At 35.2% G+C, this 13897-nt stretch overlaps 1 protein-coding gene across 4 annotated transcripts in view; it reads left to right on the plus strand.

Annotated features, from left to right (window-relative positions):
• Positions 1-9101, plus strand: part of ATP5F1C (ATP synthase F1 subunit gamma) — a 42143-nt gene extending 33042 nt beyond the window's left edge. For 2 of the 4 annotated variants that reach the window (XM_037846776.1, XM_037846780.1), the window contains exons 4-10: positions 1034-1238; positions 1812-1955; positions 2082-2146; positions 3754-3909; positions 4375-4471; positions 8222-8258; positions 8962-9101. In XM_037846776.1, coding sequence (XP_037702704.1) covers positions 1034-1238; positions 1812-1955; positions 2082-2146; positions 3754-3909; positions 4375-4471; positions 8222-8228 — 674 coding nt within the window. In that variant the 3' untranslated portion in view covers positions 8229-8258; positions 8962-9101. Of the gene's footprint in view, positions 1-1033; positions 1239-1811; positions 1956-2081; positions 2147-3753; positions 3910-4374; positions 4476-8221; positions 8259-8961 lie in introns of those variants that run through there. The other 2 variants (XM_037846777.1, XM_037846778.1) reach the window with 2 other exon arrangements.
• The last annotated feature ends 4796 nt before the right edge of the window (positions 9102-13897 follow it).

Below are 13897 nucleotides of genomic sequence, written 5' to 3' on the forward strand. Positions count from 1 at the left end.
TGCTTTTGGTTGTATACTAGAAAAGTACATTCTCTAGAAGTCTGATACCTAGTTAAGTGGGTACCTCTATTAATTCTGATCCCTTTTTTACAAGTTCTTTAATTGTACTCAAGATTTCTTTCGGTCAATATTTAAATTAAAATTGACTATTTTTTTGTTTGTTTGTTTCAAATAAATTCAAAGTTATAGGTACAGTTGCAAAAACAATACTAAACCCATACACAGAACTCCATCATACACAGACCCCCCCCCAATAGCCCAGTCCACCAACTTTAACATGCTTTCACGTCGCTATTTCTTTCCCTCCCTCCCTCCCTGTCATCCATCATCCATTGCTCTGTCTTCTGAACATACGAGAGCTAGCTGCACACATCCTTGATCAAACACTATAATTCACATATTAAAATTGACTATTAATTGGCCTTTAGATACCTTTGTAGAGTTAGACCTTTATGGTTTTCAGCCTGATTGTAAATGGAATAAGTACACACTTTTGATTATATTAATCAAATGTCACCTAAATTTAAATGCATCATTTTAAAAATAGCCAACTGTTTTGTAAATTAGGATTTATTGCTCTATTTAGTGTTAATTGCGTATAAAAAAAATTCCTGCCTTTTTGTTTGTTTTTAATGCAGTTTTATTGAGATATATTCACACGCCATATAATCAATCCAAAGTATAGTCAGTGGTTCACACCATGATCACATCACTGTGCATTCATCACCACAGTCAATTTTAGAACATTTTCATTACTCCAAAAAGAGAAATAAACAATAAAAAAGAAAGCCCAAAACATCCCATATCCTTTTTCTCCCCCTATTATTTTTTGTTTGTTTTGTTTTTTATTTTGTTATTCATCTACCAATACATTGGATAAAAGAAGTGTCAGTCATAAGGTTTTTACAGTCACAGGGTCACATAATAAAAGCTATATAGTTCTGCAATCATTATCACAGATCAAGGCTACTATATTACAGTGCAACAGTTTCAGGTTATTTCCTCCTAGCTGTTCTGTTTGTTTGTTTTTAAGCTCTGTATGAAAAAGCTGATATTAAGGGGCCTGAAGACAAGAAGAAACACCTCATCATTGGTGTGTCCTCGGATCGAGGACTTTGCGGTGCTATTCATTCCTCAGTTGCTAAACAGATGAAAAGTGAGGTGGCCGCACTCACAGCAGCTGGAAAAGACGTTATGATTGTTGGAGTTGGTGATAAGATCAGGGGCATACTTCATAGGTAATTTAAATATTTATTGTTTATGTTCAAAAGATGGTACAAGTGCGAATTAAGTGAAGGCTTCTTTGATAGTTTAATTTAAGCAGGATGTCTTTATGATTACGTATTTTATTCTCACAGAGACATTTTTGTTTTGTATTTATTTTTTCCAGACAAGATTAGAATCTTAATTTCCCCTCTTTTCTACTTGTCTTTTTGCTTTCACTTCCTCCAAACCATAAATTGAATATAATGGGACTTATGAAATGCTATTGGCATTAAGCTAAATAAGAATCTGAGGAGATACTCCAACCTGGAAATTTTAGAAGTGAACAATAGTCATTAGAATTGGAAGGAGGAGAATAGAGGCAAAGAGAAAATATAAAACAAGAAAAATCTAATTTCTAGTCCTTAATTCTTTGCACTCGTTGAAGGAAGGGAAGAAGCATGCTAATGTATGGTATAACTTAACTCAGAGAACACCTTCCTGCCAAAATCTAATCTATAGTGCTAATATTTATTCTTGTTCCATTTGTTCTTTCAGCAGAAGTATTCTGTTAGACTATTTTATGTGATCTCTTGATTTTCTTGTAGGACTCATTCTGACCAGTTTCTGGTGACATTCAAAGAAGTGGGAAGGAAACCCCCTACATTTGGAGATGCATCAGTCATTGCCCTTGAGTTATTAAATTCTGGATATGAATTTGATGAAGGATCTATTATCTTTAATAAATTCAGGCAAGATAGATTTTTAAATCACAGCTTTTTTATAGTCATGAACTTCGTTTATTTTTAAAAATAGCTATATGTCCATTAACTGTTTATAAATTATTTTGAATATTATATTGCCTTTGTCATTTCTAGATCTGTCATCTCCTATAAGACAGAAGAAAAGCCCATTTTTTCCCTTAATACCATTGCAAGTGCTGGTAAGTAGTTTTTATATGGCAAGAAGTTCTGCTATGTAGGCAGAAGAGATTTTTGCATTAAGGAAAATAATGGTTATAAGGATGGCCTATTTTCAGTGGTAGCAAAATGATCTGGGGCTGTTTCTAACACTATCTATTAGTGGCTTCAAGGTATCTTAATCTATTCATTATTTGACAAATATTTCATTCCTTCACTGTTTGAACAAGTAAACATCTATTGAAGGCCTTGATAAGACATGTTTTTTGTCTTCAAAGATTGGCCAGAAGTTGGCTTTGGAGTCCATATATGGAACTCTACCTAACTACAGCACAATCAGAATGTTTAGAGCTGAAATTTGAACCATATTCACAGCTGATCCACATTGACCCACTCAGTTCTCTTGCTTTATTGTTTGAATGGTCATCATTGCTCAGTGAAACAGCCTAGCACTAATATTTTGGAATTCATTTCACTTTTCTAAGGTGTTTTCCCTTTTTTTGTACTGTAGTTCATCTATTCTGAGATATGCACTTTTTACATTTTAACATCTCTGAAATTGGGCTGCCTCTAATAGTCAATGGCATGTCACAGTTTTTAATTGGCTACGTGGTTTTTTTCTTAGTGGTACATAAATAGGGGTTACAATCGATAGCATCTGAAATTTGATGAAATACAGTACTATATCTTCAGTTTACCCTAGAGTGAACCAATTTTGAAGCATGCCGCTAAATTTCTACAATTAAAAGCATTTCAACTTTTAATTTTCCCACCCTTTTATATGCTTAGAAAGATTTTCCCTCTCTCATTTTTCAGACTGACACTTTGAGATTTCTCCAATAATCAAATGGCTAAATTGGGATTTTTGTATTAAATTATACTAGTTTCAGCTCTTTCATTCATTTCTTCATTAAAAAAAAAAAGCACATTTATTGAATGCTTGCTGCTTCGTGGCAAGCACTCTACTGGCTGCTATCCAGAGGACTTCGTACCCATGAAATACATAAAATTATTTTAAATAAGTTTTTATTCCTACCTTATATTAAGTTAAACACTTGAAGTAAAATATCAAATGCTCTTTACACATTAGGTTTTGCTGGAAATCTGCTATAATCTATAGTGTGGAAATAGATGAAACTACTACAACAGATCCTTTTTTTTGTAGATTATAACATATATACATAAAAGTGACAACTTTCAAAGTACAATTTAAGTAGTTAGGAAATTTCAAAGAATATCTGTTACAATTCCACAGTTTCAGTTATTTCCTTATTATGAAGTATAACATTTATACAAAAAGGTAGTATCTTTCAAAGTATGATTTTGCAAGTAGATATATAGGAAATTTCCAAAGTTATTATGAGTTATAGTGCAGTAGTTTCAGTTATTTCCTTATTGTGAAATACAACATATATACAAAAATGTATAGCTATCAAATTACCATTTAACAGGTAGCACTAGAACAAATTTCAAAGGATGTTACAGTGGAACAGATTCTTTTAACCTATCTTATATTGATTTCTGCTCTGTAATTGTATTTTTAAAGGATTTTTATACTAGTAAGATGTTTCTGATTCAAGCAGTCTTTGCTCTGTGTAACCTAAAAGAAATTTATCACTTGTTTTAACAGAGAGTATGAGTATCTATGATGATATTGATGCTGATGTGCTGCAAAATTACCAAGAATACAGTCTGGCAAACATCATCTACTACTCTCTAAAGGAGTCCACCACTAGCGAGCAAAGTGCACGGATGACGGCCATGGACAATGCTAGCAAGAATGCTTGTAAGCACACAGTGTATTTCTTCTGAGAACAGCTTGAAAAGCATCAAAAACGTTAACTTTCTTTACGTGGACCAGGAATCAAGAAAGCTAGATCTAGTCCTGGGCTCTGCCATTGAGTCTTCAAAATTTATGATCAATTATTAACTCATGCCCTCAATTTTCTCATCTGAAAAAATTAGAAAAATAACATTCTCTGCCTTATAGGGAAATATATCTTACTTGAGAAGGCAATGGGTTTGCAAGTCCTTTGAAAATGTATCCCATGGAAGTTGTAGAAACATCTTCATAAAAATTTTTGAGAGGGCAATTATGGTGCCAAGATACTCAAACAAGAATAGATACCTTCTCCTAACTTCCTCTCTTATGTTTAAATTAAGCAACATTATTTCCATGAATGAGTTAATTAAGAAGTTATTCTTTTCTAATTTTAGATTCTGTTGTCTAATTTATTTGTTTTGTTTGTAGCTGAGATGATTGACAAATTGACTTTGACATTCAATCGCACCCGCCAAGCTGTCATCACAAAAGAGTTGATTGAAATCATCTCTGGTGCGGCAGCTCTGTAAGTAACTGTAGATTTCCTTCAAGAGTTTTTTCTCATCTCTCCATGTCTGCAAGTTTGACCTTTGGATGCATAAAATTTTTTGTTTGTTTTGTCTGTTAAAGATGAAGTGGCCCAGTGCTTAAACTTGAATTGTTACTCTTAAGACATAAAGACTTGGTGACAGTGGGATCTCTGCAGTTTATTTTGATTGTTTCAGCTGAAACGTTGAGCTTTGGTTTCTTCTATTTAGAAATTACTGTATCATTAATATTCACGTTCTAAAGCATTAGAAACAAGGATGTGGACAATTCAGTATCATTTATAAAATCAGGGTCTTAGAGATGTATAACATTATGAACCAAGTAAATGAAGCTTTCTGAGTTATAAGACTGGTTTAAGTTTTGTTGTTACTTAAATCTCTAAATCACTGAATGATGGTAGGGTCCAAGAATTTGTTAACTATTTGGCTTTTTTTTTTTTTTTATTGGTACAAAAGATAATATATTCTTTCCTTACGAAAATTTCTTTGTTGTCTAGAAATATTCATGTGTGTGAAACTAGGGCTAAGATAATGGGAATTTTATTCAGAAAATTTTATTAAATTGAACACCCACTGTGTGCTAAATACAGTAGCATTGTAAAGGTCAAGAATATAAGCCTCCCTTTCAAGGCGTTTATATTTTAATAGGATAAGAAAATACATACTCATAATTAGGCTGAAAGATAAAATGTGTGATGAGTTTTCTCGGACTCATTCCCTCTTATTCCAACTAATTGGTCACCAAGTTCTTCTGTAAGTTTTACCTTCTAAATAGCTCTTGAATCTTTTTCCTTCTTTATGCCCACTTTCTTAATTTAAATCCTTGTCCTTTCTCTCCTGCTTTAAAAACATATTTTCTGAGTGCCTCTTAAGTGCCAGGCCCTGTGCTAGACACCAAGGATATAGTAGTGACAGTATCTGCCCTCACAGAGCTCACAGTCTTAAAGGGAGAACAGGCATTAAGTAAGAAATTATAGTAGAGCAGGAATCAGCAAACTGTGGCCTGGAGCTAAGAATGTTTTACATTTTAAAGGGGTGTTAAAAAAGAGAGAGAGAAAGATCGTATGTGACCAGGGGCCCTGAACGTTTACTGTCTGGCCCTTTTACTGAAAAAAAAAAAAAATTTTTTGCCAGCTTACAGGAGAGTGTTATGAGGAAAATCAGTAAAGCATTATGAGGAAAATGATAGAATTAATCCTCTATTATAATCATCTGGCAAAAGCAGCTTAGCATTTGTTCCTGTTTGCTAATGCTGCCTTTTTACAAATCACTAAAAAAGGATCGGCTTTTATAAAGGGGTTTCATTTGGTTACAAAGTTACAGTCTTAAGGCCATAAAGTGTCCAAGATAAGACACCTTCGCTGTAGGATGGCCAGTGGTGTCCGGAAAACCTCTGTTAGCTGGGAAGGCATGTGGCTGGCGTCTGCTCCAGAGTTCTGGTTTCAAAATGGCTTTCTCCCAGGACGTTCCTCTCTAGGCTGCAGCTCCTCAAAAATGTCACTCTTAGTTACTCTTGGGGTATTTATCATCTCTTAGCTTCTCTGGAGCAAGAGTCTGCTTTCAAAAGCTGTCTCCAAAATGTCTCTGTAAGTTGCAGCTCCTTTCTTAGCTCCTGTGCGTTCTTCAAAGTGTCCCTCTTGGCTGTAGCAAGCTCATTCCTTCCGTCTGAGCTTATATAGTGCTGCAGTAAACTAATCAAGGCCCAACTGAATGGGTAGGGCCACACCTCCATGGAAATTATCTAATTGGAGATACCACCTACAGTTGAGTGGGTCGCATTTCTGTGGAAACAAAGAATTACAATCTAATCAACACTAAGTCTGCCCACACAAGATTGCATCAGAGATAATGGAGTTTGGGTGGACATAATACATTCAAACTGGCACAGCATGAATATGTGATCCTGTGTTGTCTATCAACCCTCTTTCCTGTCTAATCTTTTACCAATACCATATCTTACCCTTGAACTTCATCCACATTGATCTCTTCCAGATCTTCAAATATGTCATGCTCTTTCTCACTTCCAAGGAGAAGTACATGCTGCTGCTTTTGCTTGGAATGCCATTCTTTTCTTCCCTTGTCCCCTTGAATCTTTTATCTGGCTGACTCTTGTTTATCCTTCCTAATTTAACTAGGGGATTCTTTCTTCCAGCAAACACTCTTTCATAGTTTGAGTGAGATCCCTTCCTTTAGCATCCTATACTTCCCATTATCATAGCGCTTAAACCATTTTATTAGGAATTGCCTTTTTTATTTGACTGTGTGTTCCTTGAGGCTAGAGAGAGACAATCTCTTAATCATTTTTGTACTCTCATTACCTGACAAATAGGTCCTCAATAAATGTTTGTTGAATGAATGAATGAAGTGTCAAAGTGTATTAAGAACCAGAAGTTCAAGAGGGAGAAATAACATTTTACTGAGTATGTGAAAATTTGGTTCCATATTCAAGAGTCAAGGAAAACTTCCTCACTAAGACAGTATTTAAGTTGGTCCTCAACTTAAATGTCTCTCAAGGGTATGCCAGAGAGACACAGATAAAACTAACAGAGCCAACAGAGACAGTTCTCTTAAGTTGTTAGTGAGATCCATCAGCTTTGCTATCCTAAGCACTCTCCTTCCTTTCTCATTTTATTTTCTAAGTGTGGCTTTGTTAGGACTAACCCATTTCTAAGCCAGGACACTAATGTTGTTTTAGCATTATGGGGTACAGTGTCATAATGAATGGCCCTACCACATACTAGCTCAATAAATTTAGTTAAGATACTCTTCTGTGCCTCCATTTTGTCATCTATAAAATAGAGACTAGTACAGGGATTAAGTAGTTACATTATTTATTATCCTCCCTGCTATATGTCCTACTGCTAATCCCAAGCGATTTCCTTTTGGATGTTGGGTAAAAGAAGGCCTGAAGGAAGAAACTGAGTTCTGCAGGATTCCTAAGATACAGTACCTCAGGGGACTGTATGAGATCTAGACAACCTAAGGCCTCTTTTTGCTCTTGAAAAAGGAGTGATAGGAAGGAACCATGAGGATACAATTTCTGCAGAATTGAGGACTGGGTTCTTCTTTCTTGATAAGGAATATAGGAAACCTGCCTAAAAACTGTGAAATTCAAGGTAAATAAGGAGAGGGGGATTGTGACATAAAACTAATAGTGAAAAAGAGAATTCAGCTAATTGGAAATTGATTATTAAATTTTCACTTTCTAAAAGTCTAGTCTCAATCCTTATATAAAAAGTAGCTTGTGCTGTTTTAATGTTGGCTTATTTATGTGAATGAATCTACATGCTCTGTCATCAGTTGTCCTGGTTAAACACTTTAATATTTAATACAAACACATGTAGCTATTTAGTAAAATAACCAAAAAACATAAATAAGCCATAATATTTGAGGTGCCAAGTACTAGTTGCCAGCCTAAAATTTTTAAATATATTGAATGCTATAAATATAGAAAAGTGGTGATTTAAATTATACTTTGATAGTTTTGCCTACTTGCATGAACATGTTTTTTTATTGCTTCTAACCAGATTGAAATCTATAACTTTTTATAACACTCATTAAATCCGTTTTAGAGGAATATTTTGGTGAGTATTTATAGGCTATATTCAAGGTAATAGGTAAAGAAAAGGACCTTTTTAGTTGGAAATATGTTACTAATATGCATGGATTGGATTGCTTCTTGACCTGCTTGTTTTGTGTTTATCTTTTTTTTCTAATATAATAACCAGGGATTAATGAAAATCAAGTTTCATTCTCAGAAAAGAGGTAAAGTAGTGCTGTTTCACATACTTTTCCCAAACCTCTCCAGAAAAGAAACTCAGCCAGACATAACTGAAGCTAATTTAGAAATAGGGAAGCTATTTCTCTAAGAGATTTAGACTATTAGGCTTATTTATAGATGCAGCCAACTTGGGGTTGGTATGGGTAATACTAATGGGCTTTATCTTATTTTGTTTATTTTTGGATTTATATTAAATGTGTTGATCATAGAAAATCTAAATTAAATGGTCAGATGAGACATAGAAGGAAATAAACTTTGAGGGTAGAGAATTAGCATGTTTTAAAGGTACTAAATACAGATTGGTGAAGACTGGTGGTTCTCAAACTTCAGGTCTCAGGACCCTTTCACACTCCTAATGTCTGACTTAACAGAAGATAGCTGAATTCTCATCTCTCTCTGCATTCATTCTGTGGTAATATCACCAGTCATGTAGCCTCCACAAAGCTCCACTACACTCGTGAGAATGAGAGCAATATAGACAAATAACATTGTCTGATAATAGTCTTGCTCTCACAGACCCCATGAAAGAGTCCCCAGGCCAAAATTTGAGAACCATTGGTATAGAGTAACATTTTATGATGTAAATTCAGTTCATTAAATCCCACTTCAATATTTATTATCTCTTGACAGTATTGTTTTCCCCAAAATACTGTTTGCTCTTTATTTATTATATAATTTGTTTTTCAGGTAAAGAAGAGAAATTAAGCCAGCTGATTTTGTTTAGCTTACTGCTGTTCTTGTCAGAAGAAACTATTGGTTCATTGTTTAAAATTACTAAAGACGGCAAGATATTTGTAAATTATCTTACAATAAATAGATTACAATAAAAAAAATCACTGTCTTTGTTATTTATTGGGTTGTTTGCTGTTTCTCATGTGGGATAAAGAATTCCAGGTATATACTCACGCTGAATAAATATTTTTTCATGTCTTTTCTTAAGCATTGAGAAAACATTTAAGTATGTTATTCTCCTTATTCACATTTAGAGAACCATTTAGATAGGATGCCTGTGCTAATTCTATGCAACTAAGTGGCCATGGCAAAATGCTAGTTTTTTCCTATTTGTTTGAAATGGAGAACTTAATCTTTTTATTACAAAGTTACATACACACACACAAACACACACACATTCCAATAGTACTTAGAGCTATTAAAAAATATATATGAAATGGAAGTCCCCATTATTCTCACTTAATTTTAAAACCTGATTTCAAAAACCATTAAATAAATAAATATATTAAGAATTCTTCAATATTTTATTTTACCAACAACTATATTCTTAAAAATCAACTGAACCATGATCAATTTAAAAATTGACCAGCAAATACAAGCCTGTGACAGGAGCCCTGCTGCCATCTTAAGGGAAGTTTCCTGGAATGGAATGTCTGGGTCAAGGTCCAGCTTTCCGAAATTTTACCAGATCCACTTCAGGCTGAGTCAGAGGCATCTGGCAGAGCTGGAATGTGAACTAAGTATCAGATACGTTTCAGGAATGTTAGCAACAACTGGGTGCTCTGTGGTTCTTTTCTTTTTTTAAAATTTTATTCCTAAACTTAACCTTGGCTTACCTCCAGTTTCTAGGATAGCAGAACACTTCTTTTGGAGTGAATTGGATGTCCTAGACAACATGGAAGGAAAAGAGGAACATAAACACATAGTCAACATAAAATAAGTAAAAATAGCCAGGGTCAGGTTCACCTTCATATACTATCCCAGGCCTAGAAGAGGACAATGGCAGTGGGGACTTTGTGATGGCAGCCCTCAGTTTATTTGTCTGTGGAGTCTGAACACTCCTGTCTCACCCAGTTGCCTTCTGTCTGCTGCATAGCTGTCCTGGCTTTTCTCTTTGCCATCCTGAGAATTCCCTTTACCTTTCTCCTGCTTTGGATCTAATTTCCTCTAACTCACGTTTCCCATTTTATTCTTACATTAGAGGTGTACATCTTCCAGGTACACATGATGTAAACTTTTAATACCTTGCATGTCTTAAAATGGCTCTATTCTCCCCTCCCATTTAAGTGATTGGTTGCTTGGGTATGGATTATAGGTTAGAAATTGTTTTTCCTTCAGAATTTTGAAGGCTTTTCTTTCATTGTCTTCTGACCTCCATGTGACCCTTGAAAAATCTTGAAGCCATTTTGATTTGTGAACCTTTATGGCATTTCATTTTCCTCTCTGAAAACTTTTAGATTTCTTTACCAAATTGCTCAGAAATTTCCCAATGATGATCTTGATGTGGCTTCATTTCCATACATGGCGCTGAACACTTAGGCTTTTAACTGTAAAACTCAGTTTAAAAGAAACAAACTATAGTCCGCAGAAGTTTTCTTTACTTGTTTCATTGATGAGTTCCTTCTTTCTGCTATGTATTCTTACTTTCTGAAAATTCTGGTGTTTTGGATGTTTAATCTTATGGAGTGGGCCACTACTTTTCTTTGTATTTTCCATCCCTTTATCTTTTTCTTTATTGGAAATTTCCCCAACTTTATTTTCCAACCCGTGTTTTACGGTTTTCAGTCTATCGTGTTTGCTTTTTGTTCTCTGAATATCTTTTTTAGTCTCAAAATATTAATTTTATTTGGCTTTTCTTTGCATGGTCTCTATTTACACCAAGGTGCTTTTTCTCTTTGGTCTGTTCTGTCTTTCATGTCCCAACAGGTTGGCAAACTTTTTCGGTAAAGAGCCAGATAGTAAATATTTTAGGCTTTCTGGGCCACTAAGGTTTCTGTCGCTTTATTTTATTATTTATTTATTTATTTATTTATTTATTTTTGTATTTTATAACTCTAAAAATGTAAAAACCGTTCTTGCTTCCTGGTCCTCATTTGCCGATCCCTGTTTTAAGTTTTCCTCAGATGCCTAGTAATCCTTACTTGTCTGCTGTGTTGAATAAAGTTGGTAACTAAAAGCTGATAGAAGCTCTGTACTTGTGAGCGGAGCCGCATGGGCTTCACTGTGGAAACAGGTGGAGTGATCAATTTGGGCCATTTAGTTAGACACTCCCAATATGAGTATCTTAAGGTCTTTCCTCTTGGTCTTGTCTGATTCTTCAGAGAAGGCTCTTTCAACTTCCTGCCTGGAGAGGGAGGGCCTGAGTGCCAGCATCCAGGAACCAAGTTGGGTATAGGGCTAGGAATCTCAACATTCAGTAACTTACCCCTCCATTACAGACCAGACATGTACCATCAACACTTCAAGGACCTGATACTCGTCAGTCTAGCAACCCTCTTATTCTTTCCAAAGAATAGCCTCTGGGCTTGTGCCAAGGTTGGAGGGGTTGTCCTCCAAGGGTGCCACATGGGTGGGGGAAAGGACCTGATGATCCTGCTGTTTTCCTTTTGTCCTCTTTTCAGTTCTCCCTGTCCTGGTGAATGTATGCCTTTTAACAGAATCCCTTTCCTGAAGTTTTAGTAGAGTACGAGAAGAATGAAATAGGGTTTGTGAGTTTAATTTGCCATCTTTCAATGGAAGTCCAAAAGAAAGTTTTTGCAAGAAGAAGGTAATATGGATATACCTTTAAACTTGGATATTACATTTTGATTCATAAAGTGCTGTCTATTGATAAACATGATTTTCCAATTTTTAACTTATATGCAAGTGTTGAAGAGGTATCCTTGGGCAAGTTGTTGCACACTTCTATGTATATAATTTAAGTGGCCACTGCCAAATTGCTCTAAAAAAGACTGTAAACTTGCACCAACATATAGAATTTAATCCTTCCTACTTCCTAAAACTTCATCTATCCTTAACAATGGTTCATGGTGGTTAATAAACAATATCTAATTGCATACTCATTTTCCATAACAGTTCATCTCTATCATGTGTATTGTAATTAGGAAAACTATTGTGTGTTGTAATTAGGAAAACTTGTTTAACCGCTGTTGGATAAGAATTCACTATCAGGTTTCACTCCTTTTAAATGCCATCTGATTAGCTTTTACCCAGTATCCAATGTGGGACTTTTTTTTTTTTTTTTTTTTTAGAAATTTTCCATTTCTCTTGCACAGTTTCTTACAGACCCAGCATAGAGTCTTGAGAAAAAAACAAGCAAGGATTTATTAATTTGCTTTACCAACAACAAATGAGTGAAGACAGTTTTATATGCAGAGAGCAGGGTTAAGAGCATGGGCTTTGAAGCAGGCTGGGTTTTAACCACAGCATAGCAATTACCTGCTCTGTGATCCTGGGCAAGTTACATAATCTTTCAGGACTTTGTTTTATTGTAAGATAGAGATTAAAATAGTACTTACTGCATAGGTGGTTATGAGGATTAAATGAGTGGATATTTGCAAAATACTTAGACAAGTATCTGACACATGGTAAGCGCGATGTATGTGGTTAAATGCTGCCTGACATGTAAATGTGAGCCTCAACTTAATATATTTATTGATGATTCTCTATGTATTGACACTGTTTTGCTCTGAAGATACAGTGATTATAATTAAAACACTTTCCTAAAAGAACTTACAGTTTGGAGAGAAAACAAGCAAATCATGACAAAATGGGGCAAATGTCATTGGTGAGCATGTAGGAGGTACACTCAGCCCAGTTTGGGGGATGATGATAAGACTGAGGAGGCTGTCCTACCTGGACAGGTAGAAATTAAACTGAGGCAAACTGGTGGGGGTGGGGAGGCATTTCAGGACCAGAGTAGCCAAACAGGCCAAGCCCAGAAGCAAAATCTTCAAACACACATCCTGAGAACTGCTAACATAGACAAGGGGAAAGGTGAGATAAATCTGGAAATATTAGCTGGGGCAAGATTATGAACACATACATACAATATAGTTTAGACGTGGAAAGGAGTCTCAAGAAACAAATTTGAATATTTCCCCTCAAGTTATAACACCTCCATTTATCAAATGTTACAATGATAAGTTTTAAATTAGATCCATTACATAATTTAAAATAAACTGCTATCCTTTTTTCTGAAACCATCTAGACTATACCTGATGAGCTAGGTCTGTTACTATCCTAGGATGGAGTTTCCGTTACTGCAACTCCTGTTTTCTAAGAGTTTGCCCTTTATCATTGTTTGTTTCCCTTACTGCTTTAATATTTGCGATTTTCAGAAATATTTAATTTTAATATTGGAAACTCTGTAAGTTAAACTAAAAAAACTGTGCATTTACTGAGCTCCTGGTAGCACCACTGAATAGAAAGATGCCACTGCTGAAGTTGGGTACACCAGTCCTTAGCTATAAATCAATTGGCACTGATCTCTTCACCCCATCTACAGCTTGTCCATGTTACTCTCAGTTCCTTTCATCATTCATCAGGATCCAGTGTTGAAGATCAGTACTTTTAGAATGGGTCAGAGCTCAGCTCTCAAGAAGAAAGTTCTATCTGTAAATCCTGTGTACAGACAATTTGACACACTGTTCATAGGAAAACACCTGCTCTCCATTCCCACTGCTGCAGCTCTTGCAATAGGCTCTGGTTTCCACTTCTCACCACTAACCCATTCTTTAATAAGTTTTGTTGAGATATAATCCCTGTACCAGACAATTTACCCTTTTAAGTGTACAGTTCAATGGTTTTTAGTATATTCACATTGTGCTCCAATCCATTATATATACACTATTAATGAACTCTTCTAAAAGGCATTTGGTTATTGAGCACT

This window comes from Choloepus didactylus, chromosome 8 (genome assembly GCF_015220235.1).
Source record: "Choloepus didactylus isolate mChoDid1 chromosome 8, mChoDid1.pri, whole genome shotgun sequence".
Lineage (NCBI taxonomy): Eukaryota > Metazoa > Chordata > Mammalia > Pilosa > Megalonychidae > Choloepus > Choloepus didactylus.